At 36.6% G+C, this 24905-nt stretch overlaps 1 protein-coding gene across 1 annotated transcript in view; it reads left to right on the top strand.

The window, feature by feature from the left end:
• The window catches only part of ZNF654 (zinc finger protein 654), a 33237-nt gene that overhangs the window by 3369 nt on the left and 4963 nt on the right, over positions 1-24905 (top strand). The window contains exons 2-7 of the mRNA XM_088533367.1: positions 8246-8391; positions 12163-12244; positions 14174-14309; positions 18553-18755; positions 19510-19649; positions 24220-24361. Of these exons, the coding sequence (XP_088389493.1) occupies positions 8246-8391; positions 12163-12244; positions 14174-14309; positions 18553-18755; positions 19510-19649; positions 24220-24361 (849 nt within the window). The remainder of the gene's footprint in view (positions 1-8245; positions 8392-12162; positions 12245-14173; positions 14310-18552; positions 18756-19509; positions 19650-24219; positions 24362-24905) is intronic.

Raw genomic sequence — 24905 nt, 5'->3', positions numbered from 1 at the left:
ATAGCTGGCCACATGGCTGCATAACTGTGCTAGATGTTATTTTTATGTTGTTCAGTACTGACAAAAATAAACACAAGGTGATTCCGATCTAAAGTAGCAAAGTAATACTCTGAGGGCTAAACTTCAGTTGATCTCCTCTTACTGTGGCATCAGTTTACAACCTAATCTGGCTGATAGGAGCTGCCTGTGAAATCTGATTTCCTATTTGCCCAAACTAATTTGTGATATCTTGAGTGACTGCTTAAAAAAAAAAACAAAAAAGAATCTAAAAGCTAACAATATAAATTTAGTAACCCATTAGAAAGTGTTTTCTGGGTTTACAGGATTGAACAGAAAGCCATCTATGTGTATGGCATAGTTGTCTGTCTGTAGCTGCTTAGGTGTCTTGCTTGGTTTGTGAGGAAAAATTTGAAAAATATGCAACCTTGGATGTTTACGCTTCTAATCCTGGGATTATTCTTTCACACTCTTCATTTGGTGCTTAATTTTGAAAATGTTTAATTCTGATTCTCACCCTGAGCCTCAAGTCATGCTTACTCTAGCAGCTTGTATAAAAAGGAGAGGAAAAAAAAAAGGAAAACAACACTTCACCTTGTGCCTGTTCTGAGACCTGTTTGATCTCCATGCATCATTTTGAAATTTAGCTGCAAAAAAACTGGCTGTCATGAGTGCCAATAGCAGAATGTCATCTCTTAAATTCCCTGAAGCTTATTTCTCCCTTGGAAGGTAGAATTGGTAATTTTGGACCGACTGTGTTCTCTTGCAATAGTTTGTGATGTTCTAAGATGTTTGTGTAACTTCTTGAATGAATATACTCTATACACTATTAATAATGAATTTGAGAAGCACCATTGAGATCACAGTTTGTCTTACCTGAAAGATTTTTAGTTATGTTTTTGAAAATATGTGATGTTGATAGTTATGTGAAAGCTTTTAAAGCAAATCTCAAGATGTAATAACTAGATTTATCTTAAATTTGTCTATGGATATCAATATCTTAAATATCTATGAATCAACAGCTCTTTGAAGCAAATTAAAAATTCACCTTTCATTATATTCCATATAATAGTCTTTTTTTTTGCCTGGGTGGTGAAAAGGGACTTATTAAATTTACTATCGGTTAGCACTTTATCTCAGCTTTAGTGCTGTGCTGCTAGAGATTAAACTTGTTTCTGAACAATATTTTGAAAAAGAAGATCCTAGAGATTACTAGGGATAGGCACCAAATCGTGTTTACTCCTAAGCTTAATTCAAATTTGTGCACTGAGTTCTGTTAATGATTATATGTCTGCAAGAAATAGTGTAATGGGTGGTGGAGCTCTTTCTCACTTCATGGGAAACTTTAAGGCACTGTAATGCAAAACCAGCTTGTGGTATGTGTACATAGCATGTTGTCTATTTTCTGTATGTTTTTTTTGGGCGAGGAGGAGCTATTCACAATAGCAGCAGTTGATTAGCAAGCTCTTTATTTACAGACTAATAGATTGAAGGGATTGGTGCTTTGTTTTTCCATTAACATCATAAAGTCTGTATTCTTATTCACATATTCAGCTCATGTATGTCTATTCTTCTTAACTTTTGTGCCCGTTTTAACTTTATGCAGATAAGTGATCTCCCTACCATAAATACTAAGTCTTCTCATTTCCCATTTGGGGAAAGGAGAGAGAGAAGAGGGGAAAAAAAAAAAAAGTTGGGGTTTTTTTAATCATCTACCTCATGGTTTCTCCCTTTTCCCCTTACCTCCTCAGATGCTACTAGGGAATTTGCTGCTTTTCACCGTGAAGTTTTGTGGGATGCTGATAGGCATACCGTTGTTTTTTGGGGGTCAGAAAAGTAATGCTGATTGCTAGTGAACAAGGAGGAGCGCTCTCCTGGTACAGCAGATGGATTAGCCTTGCAGAGGTGGGAATAATGGTGATAGCAGAGGAGCGAATGATGCTCAATTTTGTTTGTTTTTTTTTTCCTTTCCATAAGGATAGGATTTTTAAAAAAAAAAAAATTTGGCAGCAAAAGCATGGGCAGGAAGTGCTTTTGTAGCAGAAGTTTCTTTGAAGAGCTCAGACTGCCGTGTTTTTCATGCAGAGCTGTTAGTGTGTATTTGCAAAGCTCGGAGCAGAGCTTGAATAGTGCTATATACTTCGCAGCATCTGATGCAGAGTTGCAGAGGTTGCCTGAGCAGTAGGTGTCTTTCACATGGTATCCCAGGATGAGACCCAGCAAACTTTATCATCGGCTCACACCTTTACCGATGTTACTGCTGAGTAGCAGCTGCCTTGCTTGTATCTACCCTTCTATACTGGCCCTTTTACATGTAGAGGGAAATCCTGTATGTGCTAATACTGGTTATCCTGCAAAAGAATAGAGCTGACTACTTTTAGGCTGATTTTTTGTTTGTTTTTTTGTTACCCAGCTTCATTCCATATTCCCTTCCTCCTAGGGTATCAGATGTCTTCCACACTGTATTTTTACAGGATCTTTGTAGTGTTATTTTCCTTCCACTTTGGAACTTTCTATTATGAGCATACTCTCAAACTTCTTGTTTGTTTCGCAGCTTCAGCATTTATAGTGCCCTTTCTTAATATTTAACTTTCGCATAAAGAGAAGTTTTTTGAGTTTACGTAGAAAAAAATGTCAAGATCCCTTGAACTTTTAATGCTACAGATTTTTGTATGTCAAAAGTGGGGTCTCTGTTGAATGATGTCTCTGTATCATTGCCTATATTTGACTGCGTGTAAAAGCTGCTCTTTATTCAGGCTCTTTCAAACTTCTAGAAAAGGCAGGCTTGCTGAATAAGCTGTTTAGTTCCAGATGAACAGATATTGTTAGATAACAAAAAATCAAATTAATTAAAGACCTTTCTGTTAGCAATTATGCAGATGAGGGAAATAAGTATTATAGCTTGTTTACTTGAAATTCAGATTTTCTTTTACTGATACCTACTGTGATCTGAGCATGTGTATTCATTTGTGAATATAATGCAGTCTACTGTCTCATCCATAAAATGCAAATATGTATGAAAATGAGCTCTTTGGGTAGCTAAATGGAATACGTACATCAGGCAGTGTCTTATGTATTGCTTGTACGTCAAGCCAGCTGAGGAAATAAGTCTGACGTCAGATATTGGAGACGGCAGAAGGGGAAAGCATTTACTTGTAAGGGTAGAGCTGTGGCAGAAACTTGTCTTATAGGATGTGTCATACTGTTGCTGGGTGATTGGTGTTTTTTTTTTTTTCCCCTTTTGCCAGAAGTGTGATGATGTTTGGTTACTCCTTATGTAATATTTGCATGTGAACTGCAAAAAATAGGAGAGCTGTTGCCTACATCCATTTTTCAGTTATTAAAGTGACTTTAGATGATGTATCTATTAAATAATGGATTTGTGTTGCCTCGGGAGTCTAGGGCCTTTTCTGACATTTATTTGGATAACTGAATATCTTTTTTTAATAAAGAAGCAGTTGGCTTGATTGCATGTGGAAACAGAAAAAAATACTGCATATACACAAACTAGGATAAAAAGGCAGTAAAAAGGCTTGATATATATACATATTTTCCCAGAAGTTTCCATTTTTCATGCTCTTCTAGAGCTGAATTTTTAGAATATCCAAGCTGCTTTGATACTTCTGCTGGACAGACAACCATGTTAGGTCTTGCTTTTAATTATGATGATTTCTAATTTCCAGGCAACTCATTTCTTTAGGCACTACCACCTGCCCTTTTTTCCTTCCCTTGACACTTTAGTCATATTTTCAATAGGTTTTATTCTGTGTACCGTAATACTGCTTTACTCTGTGCTTGTTTAATAACTGTATGAGCAGCAGCATTCACAGAGGTTTGCTGTTTTTATCGTATGGTGACTTTCTTTACAGTTAAATCTAACAGAAGTTATGGGAGTAGCTTCATTTAAATACTAGTCATGACAAAACTTTAAATCTGTTTTTTTTGGTTTGTGTTTTGATTTAAAAAAAAAAAAAAAAGTTGCAGCAACCTCAGGCCCAACACTGCATAGCACTTTTTTGTCTTGCATATTTGAGAGTAGTATACAGTTATTTGCAACAGTATAATTTAAGTGATTGGTACACGAGAGGCAAGGGAAATATTTTTTTTGTTTTGTTTAGATCTTTAATTGCTTCCTTGTTGTTTTGAGGTTTAGGTGCTTTCATGTATCATTGTAAAAACATTGTGAGAAACTTTGTTGATAGGAGACTGGTGGGTTTTTGCCCTTAATGGGACAGGTTTGAATCATGTCTACATTTTCCTCTTAAGTTAATCAAATGTATTAAAGAAGGGGTAGCAGTGTACTGAGGTTGGAAGAAGGTGGAGTTGAATTGAATAGTTTGAGGGGAAAAAAGAAAGGATTCTTCAGTAATCCATGTCTTCACTGAGTACGATAGGGATGACAGAAGGACACAGTCAGTGTGTGAATGGTGGTAACTTAAAAAGTAAAGAGGAGATAATGGAGGAATGATGGAGATGGGGAAGGAGCCTGAAGAACTTATCCCAGACTGCCCAATTGAATTACTGAAGGGAGTTGTTGCAGAACAAAATTGTGAAATGTTTCCTCCTACTGGCTTTCTATAAGATCTGAGGGAGAGCCTGCCCCTTTGTTTTGATGGTGTTTCATGCTTCTTCAGTTGTATGTTTAATTTCATCATTTTGAAGTTATTTTGCTTGTAGTGCTGATAAGTGACCTGTACATTTAACAACAGCACTGACAAAAAAAGCATCCAGGACTTAAAGGAATCTATTTGATTTTATGGAGTGCTCTGGGAAGGCAACAGTACCCATGACATGGAGCATATGTATATCCCATAGTTGTCTTCATTTTCCTTTAAAATACTAAGGAAAAATGTTGTTTTTTCTATTTTTAAAAAAATTATAAACCTTGACTTATATTCTGAATTTTCTCTGTTTTGTAATATTGCATGTTAATTATCTGCAGTTAATTCTGTGTTTTGTCATATTGCATACTACTCTGACAGCTAATAGATATCAAAAGCATGGGAAGTTGAATGTCATTTTTGAATAAAAAATGGTGCTTGCATTATAGAAATAGCTACTGGGGGAGAGTGTTTAAAAGCACACATTGAAGTGTGTGTGTAATTGTAAAACTAATTTGTCTTTTTCCTTCCAAAGAGAGTATGTGTGCTGTGTGGTTTGGAATCTATCTCATACTTCATTTAGCATAGGGTATTTTTTTTTTCCACTGTGTTTTATTGACCCCTGTTTCGAGTCTGGTGGAGATTGGCCCATTTCAGTTAAATGTGGGGACCTGATGAATGTATGGTTTCAGATATCAAAACTCCAAAGAAAGACATTGGGATTGTTCTCCAAGTGCTCATGTGTGGGGTGACGGGCAGGAGGAGCTGAATCTTGGGCTTGGTTTGCAATTCAAGCCTATGGACTGTGGGAGTGATGGTATCATGATGTTTTCCTCCATGTGCTGCTCTTGGTGCTTCTCTGTAGAGGGGGTGAGGCCACTTCAGACAACTGCTGCAGGCGGTGACAATTGGATTTTGGGAGAGGAGACTGTCCTCTGCCCTCTCTTTCTTGCCTCAGCTTGCTTTGGCTTCAGAGGAGTTCCCCTGATGCAGCAAGAACAAACAGCAGGACTGTGCTGCTTTTGCTAAGATTTGAGCAGAAGCCTTCTACTTTTCAGAGCCTGGGGCTAACCTGGTCCTTAGTATGAGTCTTCCCTTCCTTATATTGCTTTCAGGGGCTCGTTAGTTGCAGAAGCAATACAGTATACAGACATGGGGAGCAGAACCTTATGAGAAGGTCATAAATGCTTGCGAAAGAACGGAGTGGGAAAATACAGTAAATTTTTTCCTCTCAGCAACTTCAGTTCAGCTGATTTATTGTAAGTAACTTTCCATGAATGTGTTTTTAAACTCATGTGGTTTCTCTTTCAGCTCATGTAAAGTTTCAACATCTGCAACCTCCCTATAGTAGGGAGCTCCACAGGTTAATAGGAAAAGCCAGCTCCTGTAATGTATTTTGGTCCTGCTTGCAACATGCCTAGATGCTCCCCCACTCTCTCCCTCCTCAACCTTGTCCCTTCTTTATAAGCTGAAGTGACCTAGTTCGATTCACTGATCCTTATGCAAAGTCTACTCCATTACTTAGCATTCGCTGCCTTTAAAGCTTTTCCAGTGTTTCTGTATCCCCTTTGAACACAGACGTGGGTAGGTACCAGAACAGCGTGCAGTTTTAAAGACACAGGGGTGTGCGTAACCTCTCCTAACATTTGACTTGCTTACTTGTCTGCTGCTGGTAAGCACTGAGGCGACTGTCTCATGAGAACATCTGCTGTAACCACACAGTCTTGCTATTAGGTGGTAATTGACAATTTGAAGGCTTCCATATTAAATGTTTCAATTGTTTATTCCCTGAGTACTGCTGTATGTTTATCTGCACCTAACTTCACTCAATATAGTAACCTCCTTTTGCATTTCTTTATGGTTAGAGCTTTATCCTACTAGGAAAAAAGTAGTATCACAGAACATTGCCTCGTTCTCTTTTGTAAACATACCTGTACTATGGCTCTCAGCACAATGTGTTGTAGAATGTCTCAGTAGGAACTGATGGCTTGTTGCTGCCTTCATTTTTAACCATTTAGAGGCTAAAACCACTGAAAGGACATTCAGTCTGCTTAGTTTCTCTTAAGGTGTTTGTGATTTCCTGTGCAAGTGACTTTGTTGAAAGCATTGCAGAGACCTCGCAGCAGATATGTGAGGCAGTGCTTCCTACCTTTGAATTTATATTCAAAGCTACTAATTTTGTTCTTAGTTACATTAGGTATTTGCCATTTTCAAACTAATAGACGTTCAAACGGGAATTATTAAAATTAATCTACTAAAAAGACAAAATATGATTTTGAAATACAAATTGATTTCAGCTGCTGGTAAGTTACTGATCTCATTCTCCATAATTGCTTTACTTTGATACAAAATGCTGTTGTTCCCTTTCAGAAATGAGACATTGACCCATGCATGTTGCAGTGAGCCTTAAAGCTGGCCTCTGAGCTTTGGAACCAACAGTGCAGGCCCCTTAGTCTGCGATGGGGGGTTGGACAAATCTAAGAGGGATTCGCAGAACTTAAAGAAGTCAAAGTCCTAGAGAGGAATTCAGCTGAGGGGGGGGTTTTTATTGATTTTTGTTTTTTGTTTGTTTGTTTTCTTCAGTCTGTGCTTTGTTAGTTAACTGTGCTTTGCGTTTTTTTGGCTTTCTTGGCATCAGTTACCTGTTTCAGTATCCTACAAGGTACTTGAGTGTTTTCTCTGCGATGCGGCTGATGCCATGGTGCTTCACTGCCTGTGGAGTTCTCACTTCTCAGGATTAGTTAGGTTTTCTCAGTAGAAGAGTGTCTGAAGCCCTAGAGGGTATCTAGGCCGCTCTTCTGCTTCTTTGGAAGCTGTGCCATTGCACTGAAAAAATACCAGAACCGTGAGTGAGCAAAAGGAGCCTGACTACAGTGCAGTGTGGTGAGGTATGTGCCAAAAAGTGGAAGAAACGACCATCTCTGCTCAGTGCTGCCTCTGAGTCACCTATCGGCTGCTGACTGAAGGGGGAGGACGGACCCAAAGCCCTCCCCTTCTCCTTGCTGGAGGAGTACAGGATGAAGACTTCCTGAATTAGTGGGTACCTCTACCAACAGCTGTTTCACTCATAGCTGTGACACTTACGCTTTGTCCTCAACTAAGTGCTGCTTTGTCTTTTTTAATTTATTTTTATTTTTTATTTTTACTTTTTTAAATATATATGTATATATACATACCTGTGTGTGTAATGTGTTGCTCTCCGAACTAGAGTGAGCCTTTCAGGGGACTTGAGTCTGGAGACACCTGCTTAAGAGTATAAGAAAGTCTTCGCTTTGAACATCTCCCAGTGTGGGCATAGGCAGTACCAGAAATTTAGATATTCGTGGATTTATTACTGAGAACAGGACTGGCTAGATGACCAGGCAAGGATTTAATTTCTCTGTTCAAATGTATTTCACCTTTGTATTCCTTATGGAACTGCTTCACTATTTCTAACTGTGGATCAGGAGATGATTGCGCTCAGAATGTACTTAATTGATCTGGTAACAAGCAGTGACTGTATATTTGGGTCCTCCTTTGCTGACACCAAGGTGAGAAGAGTGCAAGCTAGTCATTTTCTTCTTTGAAAGTTTTAACTGTGTATTATCTTTGACTAAAGAGTTGTTTTCTGCTGTAATACAGGGTTTTTTTGTTGTTGTTTTTGTTAGGTTGTTGAAGATTACGCTGGAAGATGTCAGGTTCCCTTGCCTCAGCTTCAGGTGCTTCAGACAGCTCTCTGTTGTTTTACATCTGCCTGTGTATCATTCCCAGCCGAATGTGAGCACGTACAATACGTTTTGAGTAGCCTAGCTCTGTAAGTATATGTAATTATTATGTTTCATTTGTAGTATAGGCTGTCAATGTTGTATTTCTACGGTGGCAATAGGATCTCAGAAGAGAACTTCGTAAGAGTGGTTTTACCAAGTTAATCATTAGGAACCAACTTACACAGTGAGAGAAAGTCCTGAGGACAGAAAAGCTATAAATTCAATTGCCTTACGTCCTTGCTAATTACTCAAGTTTGGTATCGTAAGACTGTGTCACAAAGTGTTTTTTTTGTTGTTGTTCTTTTTCAAAATGAAGCATCTAAAGTGGTATGTCAAGTCACCCCCTTACAGATTTTTTCCATTGGAAAAATATCATTTGAAATATCTGCAGACCAAATTTTGACCCAATGTCAAATTATCTCATGTTTTTAACCATTTTGTTGCTAGTTATGTAGTAAGTATTATGAAGATGTAAATAGGATTACTATATTATTGAACAATTGAGTCAATTTAAAAATGGGGTTTTATGTTGAGCCTTCAATATGCTTATGAGAGTGATAAATATTGAACATGATTTCCAGTCAATTATGACAAAGAGCTGTAGTGTGCTAGACCATACATCTCGAGGTAATCTTGTTTCTTTTTTTTTCCCTTGATGCAGTGGCTGTTGTTCCCTCCCTAAGTGAGGTTTAAAAGTGTCTGAGTAATGATCACTAGATAACTAAAAATCATTTTTTTACTTGCTCTAAAAATCTGAAATTAAATTTTGTGATGTGGTATAGAGCCTTAGCCTAGATAGAATGTATTTTATCTTCTCATCAGCAGATGGAGACAAAAAAATGAAAGCTGGCTTTATTGCTAGTTCTGCCTGAGTAAATTGGATTTATTTGTCCAGCAGATTAAACGGCTTGTTGAGCATTGCTCTTGAATATAGTTTGGTATTTCACTTCAGAATCTTGTTCTTACTACCAATAAGTTAGAGATGAGTCTAGTCTTCCGAGGTGAGTGCTCCTAGTCTTTTTTTCTTTGTTACTTGGTCAGAGCTGAGTTGCTTCAGAGTTGCTGCTCCTTTTTACAGTTCTGGAGCTATTGGTGCTAGTTGCACAGAATTCCAGGGTTTATCTTGTCAGTATATATAGTATGGTTGGTGAAATTTCAGCGAAGAGATATGCTTTTCTGTGTGTGTGTGTGGGGGAGATATAGAGGGAGAATTCTTAAACGTAATAATTGGAGAATCAGATACCGATTTTTTTTTTAAAAAAAAATGGAATGCTCAAATATCTTGGAGTGACTAGCAGTTACATCAGATGATCTCTTTATTTACTACTTTTTAGCAAAAAAAAAAAAAACCCCAAAAAACAAAAAACCAAAAAAACCTCCATACTTTTAAATGTCAGATCATTTTTTTAAAAAAGGTAGAAATTTAGATATTTATATTATATTTAGGGTGCATCCTGTCCCTATGAGTTAACTGATCACTGAGCTCTTTCACACTTGGTCTTCAATTTGTGTACTTGGGTTTTGGAACTGGGTTTATTTACTGAGAGTTTTCTTTTCTTCTAGAGTTAAGGGATATGAGCTTTTTCTTTTCTCCTTCTGAATCTGCTTTGTTAGTTTAGATCTGCATGTGATATAAAGTGATTCTAGAACTTAGCAGTTATCTGGGGAAACCTTATTCAAATCTGGCCTTTGAAAACTTGGTGTATACTAAGCCCTAGTTCTTAGACCAAAGAATCTGCCTGAGCCCATATTGCCATAACCAAGTAAGGTTTCCTTGGTAAGCAGACAACAAATTTCTAACGGCAGGGACTGTTGCATCCTCTATACTTGTTAGCCGTGCTGTTCATCGCAAAGGGAGCAGCATCTGTACGTACATTAACCACAGTGGTTTGTCTTTTTTAATGGTGCCTTTATACTAGTGTTCTTGGGCAATTTTCTGATGCCTGTAATTTCATCTGAAGAGATGATGTGATAAGTCGAAGCACCATCGCTACTAGCAGGGTAGATGTAAATACGGGTGTGCAGTGCTGCAGGCTGCTCTGAGGTGCAAGAGCCCTGCTGGAACTGGCCACCGTAATTCTGACTGAACAGAGGCTGGGGATTAGGCAACGTCACTATTTTGATAGCTTCCTTCCTTGGTTGGATAAGAGCATGAAGCAGGTGCAGTGAAACTGGAAAAAAAGAATTAGTAGTTTACTTCTGTTCACTGCAGACTTCTGTCAAAATCTTACTCTCTTTAAATCAGTCAAAAGTGTGCATCATTTGTTAGAACTAGTTTGATCTTGACTTAGTATTACTGAAGTTCTAGTTTAGTAGCTTTCCAAATCATGATATGACTCAAGATGGACCTTTACTACGAGTCAAATGTGCTGAGTAATTCTGTTTATCATCATGAAGTGAGATGATTTGTTTTCAGGAAAAATAAGTAGTTATTTGGGAACTGATTTTTTATTCCCTATTTGAGATTCAGGCACCTTATATGGAGAAAAATCCTGTCATCGAACATAAGACTACAAAAGCTAATTCATATCTTAAATTTACTAGAATTGTTTTCACAATAATTTACCACTACCGAAGAACAAACTTAATGAAGTATAGTTTAAATGAAGCCTAGTTTATGATAATTTCCTCTATTTTCATAATTATTTCCCACATAAGGCTTCCTTTCATTGAAATAAAAATAAGACTTTACCTGCATCACTTCTGAAAAAGTGAAGAATTAATGTTGACTTCAACTCTGGAAAGCTAATTTTTACCAAACTGTCTGATTTTGCTGTTTGTTAATGTCATAATAATAATAATTTAAAAAAAGCCACAGAATTATTTTAAGATGGTGGAAAACATGGAAGCCAGAAAGCTGTAGTTCAGTCAGCTTGAATCGGGTGTGATGTTGAATAGTTTAACTTCTGTCTGCTCCCTTCTACTTCTTTTGAAGTGAAGTTTACAAGTTCATGTTGCTGCACGTGACTGTGGTGAAGGTGAAGTTTTACCAATTTGAGTGCCATGCAGGTGCTGAGCATTGGTGGTTTGTGCATTTCCACCAAATCTATCTTTTTGCAAATAATCTCCCAAGACTTTTCTTGGGGAATGTGAAATTAGTAGCACCTTTAAAATTCTCCCATCTTCCTAGAGTAACTTCAATGGGTATTATATCAGGACAGACTAAAATGGAGTAACATGTGGCAGCAGAAGTCGCTCATCATACTCTAAAACATGAATTATTGGGAATTTCCATTTGAGTAAAGTTACTGTTCTTTGAATGTTATTATATATGGTATAACTTTTGGTAATTTTACAGCTGTCCTCTTTCTTCTATAAAATTACTGCCTATCTGACAAATTCTTTAGCTTTTTGTGGAGTGCTCCTCTTTGGAACTTGGGATAGGGAATTACAGTATTGAGGCAGGTACTGTGCATCTGGATGTCCTGAGGTTATGAAGAATGTGTGGGTGGGTTAAACTCGGCATAAGTATTATGTTGTTGATTTTGACTTCTCAGGTAGCTTAGCTATAGCTCTGAACGTATTCTGCTTATGATTTCATGCTTGATTAAAAGTTTTCTTGAGCAGGGTCGAGAAAAAAGTCACTGCCAAAATCAGCTCAAGGGATGATCCTCAAACTTATGAAATGAACAGGGTTTCGGAGAGCCTGTGCATTAGCCAGACATTTTAGTGATTTGTATTTGGATGGGCAAATATCTAGAGCTTGTAGAAGTTCTACTTAATTCTTAGTGCCATGTTTTTATTTTTGAAATAACTTCTTTTTTTAACTTTGGTTCATTTCTCGCTGCTATTTCTGATTTTTTGCTTGTTTGTTTTAGGAGTTTTTTTGAATTGCTGCTGTTCTTTGGAAAGGATGAGTTCTATGAAGATCCTTTGAAAGATATTTTAGGTTCGATTCAGGTAGTGTTGTCTACTTTCATATATTTTTGACTTTGCTAATATAATTTGAGCACATGAATATTTTTTATGAATATTAAAGTATATAACCTGGATGAAAGAATACCATTATAGTGAAAGAAGATAGTTGCTTTACTTGTGTACAAAAGTATGTAGGGTATTTGAAGCCATTTACTCTTGCATTCACTGTTGTTTATAGTTGAATCTGTCTGGGCTAAGTAAAATGCATTTCACTTTTTGTAATGCCAGCCTTTCTATTAAAGATGTATTTTCCATCTAGCAATGGGAAGCTTTCTGTTGGTTTTTATCTAATCAGAGATAAGTGTCGTCCAGTGCCTTATATGAGTTCACAGCATGAAACCTAAAGTTTCCTCTGCTATTTTAAACTGTAAACTTAAATTTAAAGCTAAATTTCAGTGAACTCCTCAGATGAGCATAGGCCAGCATTTAAAACTTCTCTACTCTTGCCTAGATTAGGGCAAGTTTTTGTGTGGTTAAGTTCAACTGTTTGAGTACTGATCCTGGCTTTAGAAATGTAACCTTTTTCTGCCAGATAAGCTTTTCAATGTGGGACAGTTTTCTGAATTGAGTTCCCTGCATGGAAACACAAATACTTGAATACTTGTGCCAGCATGAGAAAGAAAGCTTTGTGGTTTAAAAAGAGAAGGAAAAGTAGGGTTGCTTCTTCTATTAATGCTGATAATGAAACAGCAGTTTGAAAAATAGCTATCCCCGTTTCGATGTTGATACCTGCTTGCCACAGTTGTTCCCAGTTTATACGTCAGCACCACTGATCTTAATTATCAAAAGAGCAGCAATTATATGCTTAGAATTAGAATTAGCTGAAGAATGTGGACAAGAAGTGACTTTAGCAGCCCTAGGAATAGGTATGGTAGCTTGCATAAGTGTTACGCGCTGTCTTGGCAGTCTCAAGTGCTCTTCAGACTGTGATCCAGACAGAGAACTTGAGAAAAAAATGTGATGTACAATACTTGCTTCCCTGCTTTAGTAGTATAACTCAACTGCCTTGCCCTTTAAGTATGTTTTTACATGATTTTCCTAGTGAGGAATTTCTGAATCTGTTTTATAAACTAAGTGGTCGTGGAAAGCATTGTTTCACTTACTTAACCAGCCTTTATTATCAAATGTACTCATCTGAATATAATAGAAGATGATGAGAAGAAATTGAAGGTAAAAATTTGCAGGAAAAAAGATATCTGAAGCTATATGTGATAAGAAGCTGTCTTTCAGTCCTTTTGGAAAGAACAAAAGAAACAATAATAAAAGAGAAGAAAAAATTAAATTTAGAATTTAAAAAAGTCCACTTTTTTGTGCTCATTAGAATTCTGTTGTTGATTAACATTAATGTTGACTCTCTTGCCAGCAAATAACAATGAAAGAAATCTTGTCATATCTGTATCTATAAAAACTGCTTCCAGATTATTTGAAGCAAGCATGCAAGCACTGAAGGATATGCATGATTTACTTTATGTACGGCTTGGGATAAAAGTGTGTGCCGGAGGCCTGGTGACTCACATACCCTCCCCTTAAAACCCACTAGGATTTAGACTCAGTCACTGGATCCCAATTCTAAATGTCAGTGTGCATAAATTGGTGCAGACTAGCAGCAGGTAAAGTTCTCTCACAGACAGAGTATGCAAATAATCAAGGAGTTTGCTTTGTATCAAATAGATGGCATATTGCCAATAGAGGACGCTTGTATTCTGACTTCCACGCTTGCATGTTACTGTTTTTAGAGAATGTAAATTGTTGCTTTAGGACTTTGTATAGTTCTAATAAACATAAGACTACTTATGTTGAATTGTTGAAACAGATACATGTGGATTTTCTTGTTTAAAGTCTCTTGTGTGGGCTAATGTTATTGCTAGACATCTCTGTTTTCTAACTTACTATACTTGCTTTTGCTCACAGGAATGTCAGAATCTTCTAAATAAATACAGAAATATGAACCTGGAACTAGTAACTCGAATTATCCGAGATGGTGGACCATGGGAAGATCCTGTATTACAAGCAATTCTTAAAGCAAAGCCTGTATCACAGGAATTAGGTATTTCATTTACCTTTTTTTTTTTTTTTTTTAAGAGTACTGAAAAATGCCTTTAAAATAATGTGTTCTCCATGTATTGGTGTCAGGTATTGTCATATTACATCACATATTAACTTTTTTCCCTATAGTACTAATCCCTTTTTTTAAAAAGGATTTTTTTTGTTCCTAACAGCTGAAATATACTCTTATAGAATAGCAATAAGATTACTATGGTACAGGAGTCTATTGAGCTATTACTTGTAAAATCAAATAAATAAATAAAAAGAATAAAAAGAATTACCTTGTCAAGGTATTTACTGCATGAAAAAGTACACGGAAAAACTTGACTCTGGTGTTAGTGTGTCGTAGTAGTATGGTGAGTGGAAGTTGTGGTGTAGAGGTTGTCTCATGGTACTTAACTCATTTATTTCTTGTTTCTTAAATTGTAAATATTTGCCTTTGGGTCTTTTATTTTCCTATGCTGTTTAGAATGAGGCCTGTGACTGCACCTGACATTTATTATTACTATTACTATAGTATGTGTAGTTCCTATGTTTGCAGCTAAGAGAAAGAGCTCCCTTAATTTTTTGTTTAGGGCTTCAGAGTAAAACATCATTTTTAACAATGCATGGTAATAAAGCTAACCCAATTTTTTTCATAAGAGTAAAAACGGAATATATCCAAACTGTAGTAAATAATTCTTTGCTCATGATTCATATAGAGAGGTTAGTAATATTCTCAGAGGACTTCTTTAAATTTATCTCCACTTGATAGTGAAAAAATACTTTTGCGTTCTCTAGTCAGTATTGTATAATGCATAATTCAAATTCATTACTGTGCTTTTATGAGAATGTATTCATGCTATAGTGGGAGGAAGAGGCCCATCAGGTCAGAAAAGCTCAATGAGCTACCTCCTTAACAACAGAATGTGGTTTATTAAACTGAGCAAGGGGGAATCCCTGTCGCCTGTTTTGGCCCTCTTGAGGGGTAAGCACTCAAACAATGTAGTTTGCCTGTGTGTTGTACAGATGTAACAAACTTGAGTCAAGTATGTATTGAATTGTGAATGAAAATGAAGATCATCCTTTTCTTGCTCTTCATCATACTATTAAATCTAATAAAAGTTTTAGTGGCTATGATCTAAAGCTAGGTTTCAAAAGGGAGGTGAGTTGTAGTCCAAAAAGACTAAAGAGAGGACATCCTGGGAAAGAAGAAAAGTAGTACTTATGATTCAGTAGTAAATACAACTAACTGTTCAGTCTCCATGTCCCCAGAAAGAATTAAGTTTGCTGCTTTTCTTTGTGCCTTAACTTCCTTAATCATCATGAAGCCTCTATACTGTGGATAACAGTTTGAGGCTCTTTACCTAGTTCTGTCCTGTCAGAGCAACAGTGAGACTACCTGTAGTCATTAGATGATCATTCTGTTTCCTTTTGTTGCAGGCTACATCTCCTTCCCCTCTGCTGAGGTATTTTTCCACCTTTTATCTTCAGATTTTCACACACTTTTGTCATATCTCATCTGTGATGATAAACATTTTATTTTAGATGATATTTTTGAAAGTTTTTTCTTGTCTCTTCCTCTAACCTCTGATTCTTGTGAAATTTGACTCGAGCAAATATTCTGTGCTGCTCTATTGGCTGACAGTGTTTGGTATATATTTTAAAACTTGGCCATATTGTGTTCTCAGAGATTCAGTTTTAAATGAAGAAAGTTAAATCACCAATCACTACTTGTGCAAGTCAGATTGGTGATATGTGCCATAGGAACTACATTATCCTATCTTAAATTCATTAGTTACGCAGAGAAGACAAGGTCAAGACAAAGCTTGTACTGGTCCTTATGTGAATTGTAGCATGTTTAGAAAAGGCTGGAAAGTAGTCTCTGGTTTTAAAGGAAAAGAGCAGGGTTTGATGTGACCCTTCATTTTATTGAAAGAGGAACAATAAGCGTTTATTAGCTTAGGGAGAGTACATGCATACTGTGAACTTCAGGGAGAGAGTGTAGTAGTCAGAGGTAAAAAATGTAAGCAAGTTAGTTTCTGAGTTGATGCTTGATATGTTAGCAGTGTACCTGGCTATAGATCTTGATATCTATTACTATTTGCAGTGCGAAGCACTGCACACTCCGTTGGGACTAGGGTAGGTGCTGTTTCCCCAAAGGTGCTTTTAGTGTGCGGCAGGTTTCTCTAAGTGCTGCTAGAGCTGGAAATTCCCTTCTGCTTTGCAGGGTCAGAACAGCTAAATGCCTCTTTGGAATAAGAGCATGCTGCGCTGTAGGAGGAGTAGAATCCAGCAAGTTGCTTAGCTGAAACTCAAGGTCTGTTTAAAAGCATTTTTGCGGTGTGCAGGAGACCCATTCCCTGGAAAGTCACGCTGTCAGAAGTGGAGCGCTCGTTTGAGGAGACAGGATGTGCTGACCTAAGAACTTATCCCTCCCAGAAAATGGGAGTGCCAAGTCACCAAATCGAGCAGCATCCTGAACTGCAGCCTTTCCCCCCTTCCTTTAATGGAAAAGGATGTTAAAGTCACTTGTTACATGTACTGCGTTTAAACAGCAGCAGGTACAAGAGCTAAATATGCCTGTTCTAATTTAATGATAATATTCTATAACCTGTTGGATAGAGATTGCTTACAGAACTGATGATTGTGTTTATGATTCTAAGTATGTTAATTCAGGAAAAAAAATAGTGGGGGACTTTCTTTGCTTTTGAGCGCTGTTCTCTGATTGCTTTTTCTGGCATTTAAATGGTCACTGTTAGATGCTAGCTTTTCTTTTTGCCTTTACTGTGTTCATACTTGGAAGTGCTAGTAGGTAGTGGGGGAAAAAAGAACTTCTCTTACAGGGGAGTCAGTGGTACATCCATTAAAAAATCTAAAATCTAATATCACCTGGATTAATATTCCCTATTCTCACTTGCACATCATATTGTTAGCTTTCATAAAATACAGACAGCACAGAGGCAAATCTTGTTTGAATAGGGAGCATCTTGCAACCATGGTTCCTTTCTTTTTTTAAAAAAAGTATGTTTTTAAATCAAAAGTAAAGTACACAATCTTTTTATTTTAGAGGAAATTTTACTCTTGCCTGTTCAGATGGTGGATTTCAGTCACACCATTTTATTTGAATTCTTTTAATTGTTGCTTTCAGTTGCCTATTACTTTATACAGGTTGTTTTTAACATATAAACCTCACAGGCTTGCTATTAGCCTTCACTGACATTAAATCAAAATCTTTTTTGCATACAAAATAGTAAGCAATACTGCATTGTACACACTAAAACATTCTTTTTGGACTATTTCTGTTTTAAAGTAGCTATTATATGCAGAAGGCCATATTGTCCAATGCATATTAGTCTTAACAACTTAGTGTGTGCATTTACTTAATAGGATGCAAATAAGTTTCAAAATATAACCATCTTCCTGAAATTTAGTAGCATCAAGTGATATTACAGATACTACAGACAGAATCTGTATCTTTTTTTTCAATTAGGGAACTAAAGCGTGTCATCATCTGCATATTTATTTCTTAATTGCAAAAATATTGCTAAGTCTTTTATGAATAGCTATCTTTCAATTGCAACAATCTCATTAAATTTCTAGCTCTATTAGAACTGCTAGATTTGAAAAGCAGAGTTCCAGAACCAGGGGCTAGAGTTTAAAGGTATTTAGGCATTTAAGATTTAGAAGTTTGTACAGTAGGATTTTGGACGACTGGGGGAAAGTCGGCCTTTCCATTTACCCAAGCAAAATTAAGGTATTCGGCTACTTAAAACAACAACTTGAGATTTGTAGTTAACTTCCAACTCCAAATGCCTCCCTCCTAGTAGGTAAGGCTGTTCTAAACATTTGTAGTTATAGTGTTGAAAATGATGTAGGTCCTGTGCTTCAGACAATCAGCCAGACTCCAGTGCTGAGAAAGGATGGGGGTTAATTTATGGAGGTTTTTCATATTTGCTTCTAAATAGTATTTATTTTACTAATTCCTTGCAGCATCATGTGTTAATCTGTTTAAAAAAAAAAAAAAAGCATACTGAATTAGTTAGATCACTGGTATAAGAAAAATAACAATTTCTGTTTCCAAATAAAGACAAATTCTTGATGGACAGTATTTACTTAAATATTTGATAGCGTTTTTGGCAGAGCCTTTTGTTTTATAGATATATATATTTGACATTGAACTATAAAAACAACATTCAATTTAAGTATATTTGTTGTTTGGACTTCATATTCTAATTGCCTTTAAATTTTTCTTTTCTGTGCAGTTAACAAATATTTAAGCTCTGAAAATCCACTGTTCTTTGAACTACGTGCCAGATACCTTATTGCCTGTGAACGCATCCCTGAGGCAATGGCTCTTATCAAATCTTGCATAAATCATCCAGATATCAGTAAAGATCTGTATTTCCATCAAGCTCTTTTCACCTGTCTTTATATGTCACCATTAGAAGATCAGCTATTCCAGGAGGTATTGTTTGTTAGTATATTTTTTTTATACTTACTGTATGCAAATTGTCAAGGAGAGCATATGGAACTCTATTTTTGTAGCACCAAGTGTCATTAAATCAGGAAACTAGACTGGTATTGCTTAACTCAGTGATCACTTAAGCTTTGGAAAGATAAATGTAAGTAAGTACAAATCTTGTTGACCTAAATGCATTTTTTGGTCATGTTTGCCTGTGGGTATATTCCCTATGTAACTTCAGTCACTGATACTTTGTAACTTTAATGTAATGACGATTATTTTATGATGGGGCTAGTGAAAGCATTTAAACACAACCTTCTAGTGTTTTGTATGTTATTTAGTCTCATTAGCCTTGAGCAAAGATGCTTTAATTTTGCCCCAGTATGTAAAATGGCCCCCATTGCTAAATGTGATCCTTGTTTTACTACTGATAGCACTTACTGCAAAACAGTGCTATTCTTAACTTTGTTTTAAAAACAGGTTACATTTATAAAAAAAAATAAAAATAAAATAAAAAAGGCTTTCGTGTGTGCTTAGTGTTTATCTCAGACAACTATGCTGATTGTCATTACTCTAAATATATCAAAGAGCTCTTGATCTATGAAACTATTCATAGACATACAGAAAAGTATCAAAGGAAATTGTTATTGGCAATCTAAAAAATTTTCAGTGGCTTTTTTTTAATATAGCAATGTCTGATAGGTTTTTATTTCATGTTAGCAAATTTATCTAAGTTGATTTTATTTTAATTGTATAGCACTTGTTGAGGACTGATTGCAAGAGTGGAATTGAGATCATCTGCAACACTGAAAAAGAAGGGAAGACTACCTTAGCCTTACAGCTATGTGAATCGTTCCTAGTCCCACAGCTCCAAAATGGGGACATGTATTGTATATGGTAAATACTTTATTTATGGTCGTGCAGCTTAGCAGATAATCAGTGCATACTACCAAGAAGATAGTAATTTAACTTTGAGATGTAGCTGAACTTTGACATACCAGATAAAAACATTCTAACATCACATTTAAACATTCCTAATATGTCTGTTATACCCATTGCCTTTTTAAACAATCCCGTAGTGGCAGCCTACATAGAGCTTAACTGTTTTGAAGTAAGAAGACTGAGTCTTGAGATACATTAGGCTGTAAATGCCTATAAATGCAGTAATTATTAATAGCAAAGTGTAACAACAGTAAGCTGCCTGTAGACTCTTAGGCGTTGCAGGTATTTGCTGTCCAGCAAGCTGACTGTACTCACATAACCATAACCACCAAGCTGTTGCATGTTAGAAATATGTGTAGAAAGAGAGTTCGTTTATGAATATATGCTAAGAATGATGCAAATTATTACTTCATAAACAGAGCCACCAAGTAAATGGTATCTCTTTAGAAAAGATTTAAATGAGACTCTGAACACACAAAATCAAATGGCAAGTTGGACAATTTTACGGTGAATATGTTTTCTGTAAAGACTTCTCAGAGTAAACTTCATTCTGAGATCTGAAAGATGTCAACAGAAGGATTAGCTTCCTTGGAAATAACTTCTGTACCTAAAATAACGTATACCTGCCTGGATAAAGGGTGCTTAATTATGTAGTTGAGGCAAAAAGGGTCAGTTGGAAAAGGTGGGCATTTTTTGAACATAAATTACTGATCTGCTTCATTATGAAACTAACTTCAGTATGCAATCTAGGAAGCATTTTCCTGTTCCCCAGTTTCAGGAAACTGAAAACTAAGATATCATCCCTCTTTTTTAATTAAGAAATAATGAAAGACAATGTTATGTTCCCTCTAATAAAAAAAAAAAAAGCTTTTAGGTGTGCAATTGAGTTTTTGTTGAATGAAAACCATTGGAAATCTGGCTATGAAACTTATAATACACGTATTGACAATACTCTAGTCATTCTGTAGCATTTTTCACCCATACACGGCCCAGAAAAAGGTAGGCATGACTCTGCCCATAATGAGCAAAGTGAAGAAGCACAACTAAAAAGGTACACAGTTGTCTGAGTGCCAAGGACCAATTTCAGACTGGAGTGAAGCTCTGCTGATTCCTCCCCAAAGGCTGTATCCCTTGAATTCTTATCTAGCCCAGAAAAATCAATTATATGGTAATTCTTTCTGCTCCAGGGTCTCAGCCTTTTAAGGAAAGCATTTTAAATTTGTGTTTTATACCTTCTGCAGTAGTAGCGTGCTTGTTAGCGTTTATCAGCTAGTCAGCAGCGGGGTTAAGTTCTGTGTTTATCCATTCTAAGATCTGTTATTAAAAACAAGACGTCTGTCCTAATATTATGGCAGAATAGACAGTGAAATTTCTGACATACTTGTTGCCCTGTTATCTCTTCACTGCAGAAGCTTTTTTAATCTTTACCTCTGTTCAGAATACAAAAGTTGAGGTTCCCCTCCCATGCCCCTGGGATAAGTGTAGGAGGTTTCGTTTTGTTTGTTTTATTCATTGCTAGGTACAGCAAAAGTCAAGTGGCCTCGCTGAGCGTGGAGGATCTTACAAACCCAGCAGAGAATTGCTAAACTACCAACCAAGATAACAGATTAAGAAGCTGCAAATAGTAGATAGTTGTTATCTGTTCATGTGAAGTAGCCTGTATCAAGTAGATCTTTGAACTAGAATCACAGCTTCTCATGTTATCTTAGCAAAAGATGGACTTTGAGCAGCTCTGTTCCAAAGCTATTTTCGTTGGTGTGAAGAATAAATCCTAGATTCAAATTATACAAATCATTATTGTTTTTCTGAAGTGAAAACTCCTTTATATCTGCCTCACAAAAAAAAGTTCAGTCTTGCTAAAAATACTGTGTGTAGATAAAAATGTGTGTGCTAGGTATTGATAGGAAATCAGTCTGTGAGGTAGAAACTACGAATGGCTTTGGAATCATGACTTGTGTATTGGTCATCTCCCTTCAGAAAGACGAGAAAAAATTTTATGGAACAGACTTGGCAGAACAGTTTGCCTTCTATGACAGGCAGTCTTTAAACACAGTTTAGCTGTTTTCAAGTAGTTCTTACATCAATAAATCAAGATTTTTTTTTTTCTTCCCACAAGTTTGATTAGTCTTTTTTTAGGTAGTGTTACTGAACTGGATAATTATTCACTGTGTACGTTCTGGTAGTCTGCCGTCTATATTTAAGGAAGATCAGGCTTTTCTTTTGCAAAGCTTTAGATCTAAGGTAAGGTAGAACTATCTTCATATTTTGCTGTTGGAAGCACGCAATATTGTGGTAGTTCTGGAATGAGGGGAGGGCAGTTAACAGGCTGAAATATCTGGTTCCCTGTGGTAAAGAAGTGCCCAATTCTCTATTGTTGCCAATCTAAATTGCCTTTGCACTGTCAATAATAGTTGAAGCACAAGGCTCAGTATGAACTCAGGTATTTTATCAAAGAAGTTGGGAGAAAGTCATGGAACGTTACAGTCCAATATCATTCTGCAGTAGCAAACAGAAAGCTACCCCTGCCTGTATCATCCCCAATATTATCTTTTTTGTGCTCAGTGATACACAGATGTCCCAAATGCAAATGACTTCAAAGGTAATTAAAGTACCAACTTTAATCTGAAGCATTTAAATTTTTAAAATGAGGTCTGATCTTTGAGGATGCTTTAACCCCCTCATGATTCTCAGTCAGAAAACTTCCTGAGAAGGAAGATCCTCAGTAGCTATATGGAGGAAATAAGACCAAAATGTTTCACTTTAGGGTCCAGTGAATAGTGGTTAAACTGGTTTAATGGTTTGCTCTTCCAGCTATGGAGCTGTTCCTTCTGCTTTCAGTTTTATCCATTCTCTTTTCGGCAATTTTCTTGTGCCAGCCTTTGCACTTGTCTGAACACGTGGTAAGCCTCTGAGCTGCCAGTCCATCAGGAAAGTAATTTGAGTTTTCTCTGGGATTAGTATTGAAACAGTTTCTCTGAAGCACTGTGAGACAAAGCAGAATAAAAGAGCATTATCTACTATTCTGCTCACAGCAGCATGCAATGAGTCCAAATGAGCTGTATTATTTAGCAGCATCCTAAGCAAAAAATATTCTTCCATAATTTAGGCTGAAAATTGTATTGAATTTTTATGAAGGTTAAATGAATGGGTACACGGAGATACTAGTTAGTTTCAAACTTCCATGTGAAGTTTGCAAAGAGCCTTCAAAAGATTGCCAGCCTGGTAAGAGAGGTGAATAGCTTGCATCTCTAGAAAGCCTCTAGGACTAATGTGCTGTGTGTGGAGTGACCGCAGAGCTTCCCGTCTTGACCATCTGCCTATGCAAGCCTGAGACTTCCTCCTGATTTCTGTTGTCTTGGATTCTGAGTAAAAGAAAAAAAAATCAAGATCTCATGTTTGGCCCAGTTAGTCCTTATAGAGCTGTCCTGAATTTAAAAGTGAAGTTGTTTTTGTGTTCATAGTCAGTGTTATCACTTCTCCTCATGCAGACATTGACATGACTAGACAAGCTTAGTCACAAGAAGTTTGTCTGGTTTGTACGTGGCACAGACTAGAGATTTGGAAGATTAGCCAAATACATTTGTCAGTAACTGGGTTGGGTTTTCTGAGGGAGGAGACTTTTGGAAGAAAAAGGGCGTACCTGCAGATCAAAGCCTGGACAGGCCCATTTGCCTTGCTTTGTTTCAATGGGATTTCAGCTGGATCCTGACCATATGTTCTTCTGAGTAAAGTCTTTTTCATGTGGTGTCAAGTCTTGATATTGCTTTAAATAAAGGTCCAGTTACCTTGCAGCACCTCTGAGTTAAAAAAGCAAATAACTTTTTTACAGGCTTTAGACTTCCATCAGCAATATTTTATAGACTAAATACATTGCCTGTGTACAAGGTGATCTTCTGCAAGGGACTAGCAATCCATTTGTCTCTTCCTTCCATTGCTCAGAAATGTTATTTGGTCATAGAGCTATGTGAATATTTAGCAGTAGGGGCTAACAGTTCCTGATAACTGCTGGGACTAGAAAGGTCAATTATAACAGGATATGTAACTAGAAGACATCAATATTTCCTATTGATAGAACATATCAGAGACTAGTTTTCTACTGTGCTTTGGTTTTCCGCATTTGGAGAACTTTCTTCATCATGGCAGTAAAAGTAATTTAATCCCCAAACGCTTCTGGAGTGCACGCAGCACTTCTTCAGCCTTCCATTTATTGCACATGGTGTTAAGGACTAGATACTCCAGCATTTGTTTTTGTTATGCCATTCTTTGATACTAAACTAAGTCATTAATATTCAGTTGCATATTTAATTGGTTTAGTGATAGGAGATACCCTGAATGCTTATGTTACATTTTCCATTGTGCACACTGGGTACAGTTGTGGTGTTAATTAGACTGATATTAATCACACAACAAAAATAAGATTTTAGTCATAGAAAATACAAATAATTGTTTGTAGGAATGCATCTTGCTTAGCAACAGAATTCTTTAAAACTCAGTCTAATCACAATATTTTGTTCTGCCCTTATAGGGACCTGATCTTCATTTGGAGTAAATTGCAGCTTAAATCTAACCCATCAAAACAAGTATTCGTTGACCAATGCTACCAGCTTTTAAGAATTGCCACAAATATCAGAGTAATTTTCCCTTTCATGAAAGTCATTAAGGACGAAGTAAGTTTTTTTGTTTTTGCCTTCTTTTTATTACCAGTAAAACTGAAGAGAAATGATCAGCTCAGCCTCAACTTGTGTGTCCTTCTCTGTCCCCTGTTTACTCTCCACAAAAAACAGCCGCCATACAATATAGCCAAGTTGAGGTTTTGTCATGTTCCGGAATGAGCTTCCATGTTAGGACAGTCCTGCTCTGTTGTGCATAAGTTTTTCTTTCTGTCTGTTGCAGTGTGTTTGAGTATGTCATTCCATATAAATAAATGGGGAAATGGATAATTAATACATGAAGTAAATGTGGAAGTTAACTGTTATTTTTAGCCTTTCTTTTTAAAAGTGCACATTATAACATAAAGGAAGCAAGAGTTAAACTAAACCGAAAGACACAATTTTGCTTTGAAGAATTATGCATGATTAACATGCTACAATCCTATACTAATTGCAGAAAATCAGTATAATGTGCAGTGCTTCACACAGCAGGAGTGTTAGTTGTTTCAAAGCAAATGTTGCTTTTCATCATTAACCTGAATGAACAGAGCTCTTCATATTC

This window comes from Tinamus guttatus, unplaced genomic scaffold (assembly GCF_059628265.1).
Source record: "Tinamus guttatus ecotype Peru unplaced genomic scaffold, ASM5962826v1 Tinamus_guttatus_pri_ptg000035l, whole genome shotgun sequence".
In the NCBI taxonomy this organism is placed as follows: domain Eukaryota; kingdom Metazoa; phylum Chordata; class Aves; order Tinamiformes; family Tinamidae; genus Tinamus; species Tinamus guttatus.
The sequence above is the reverse complement of the archived record's forward strand: the minus strand, read 5'-3'. Positions and strand labels throughout refer to the sequence as shown.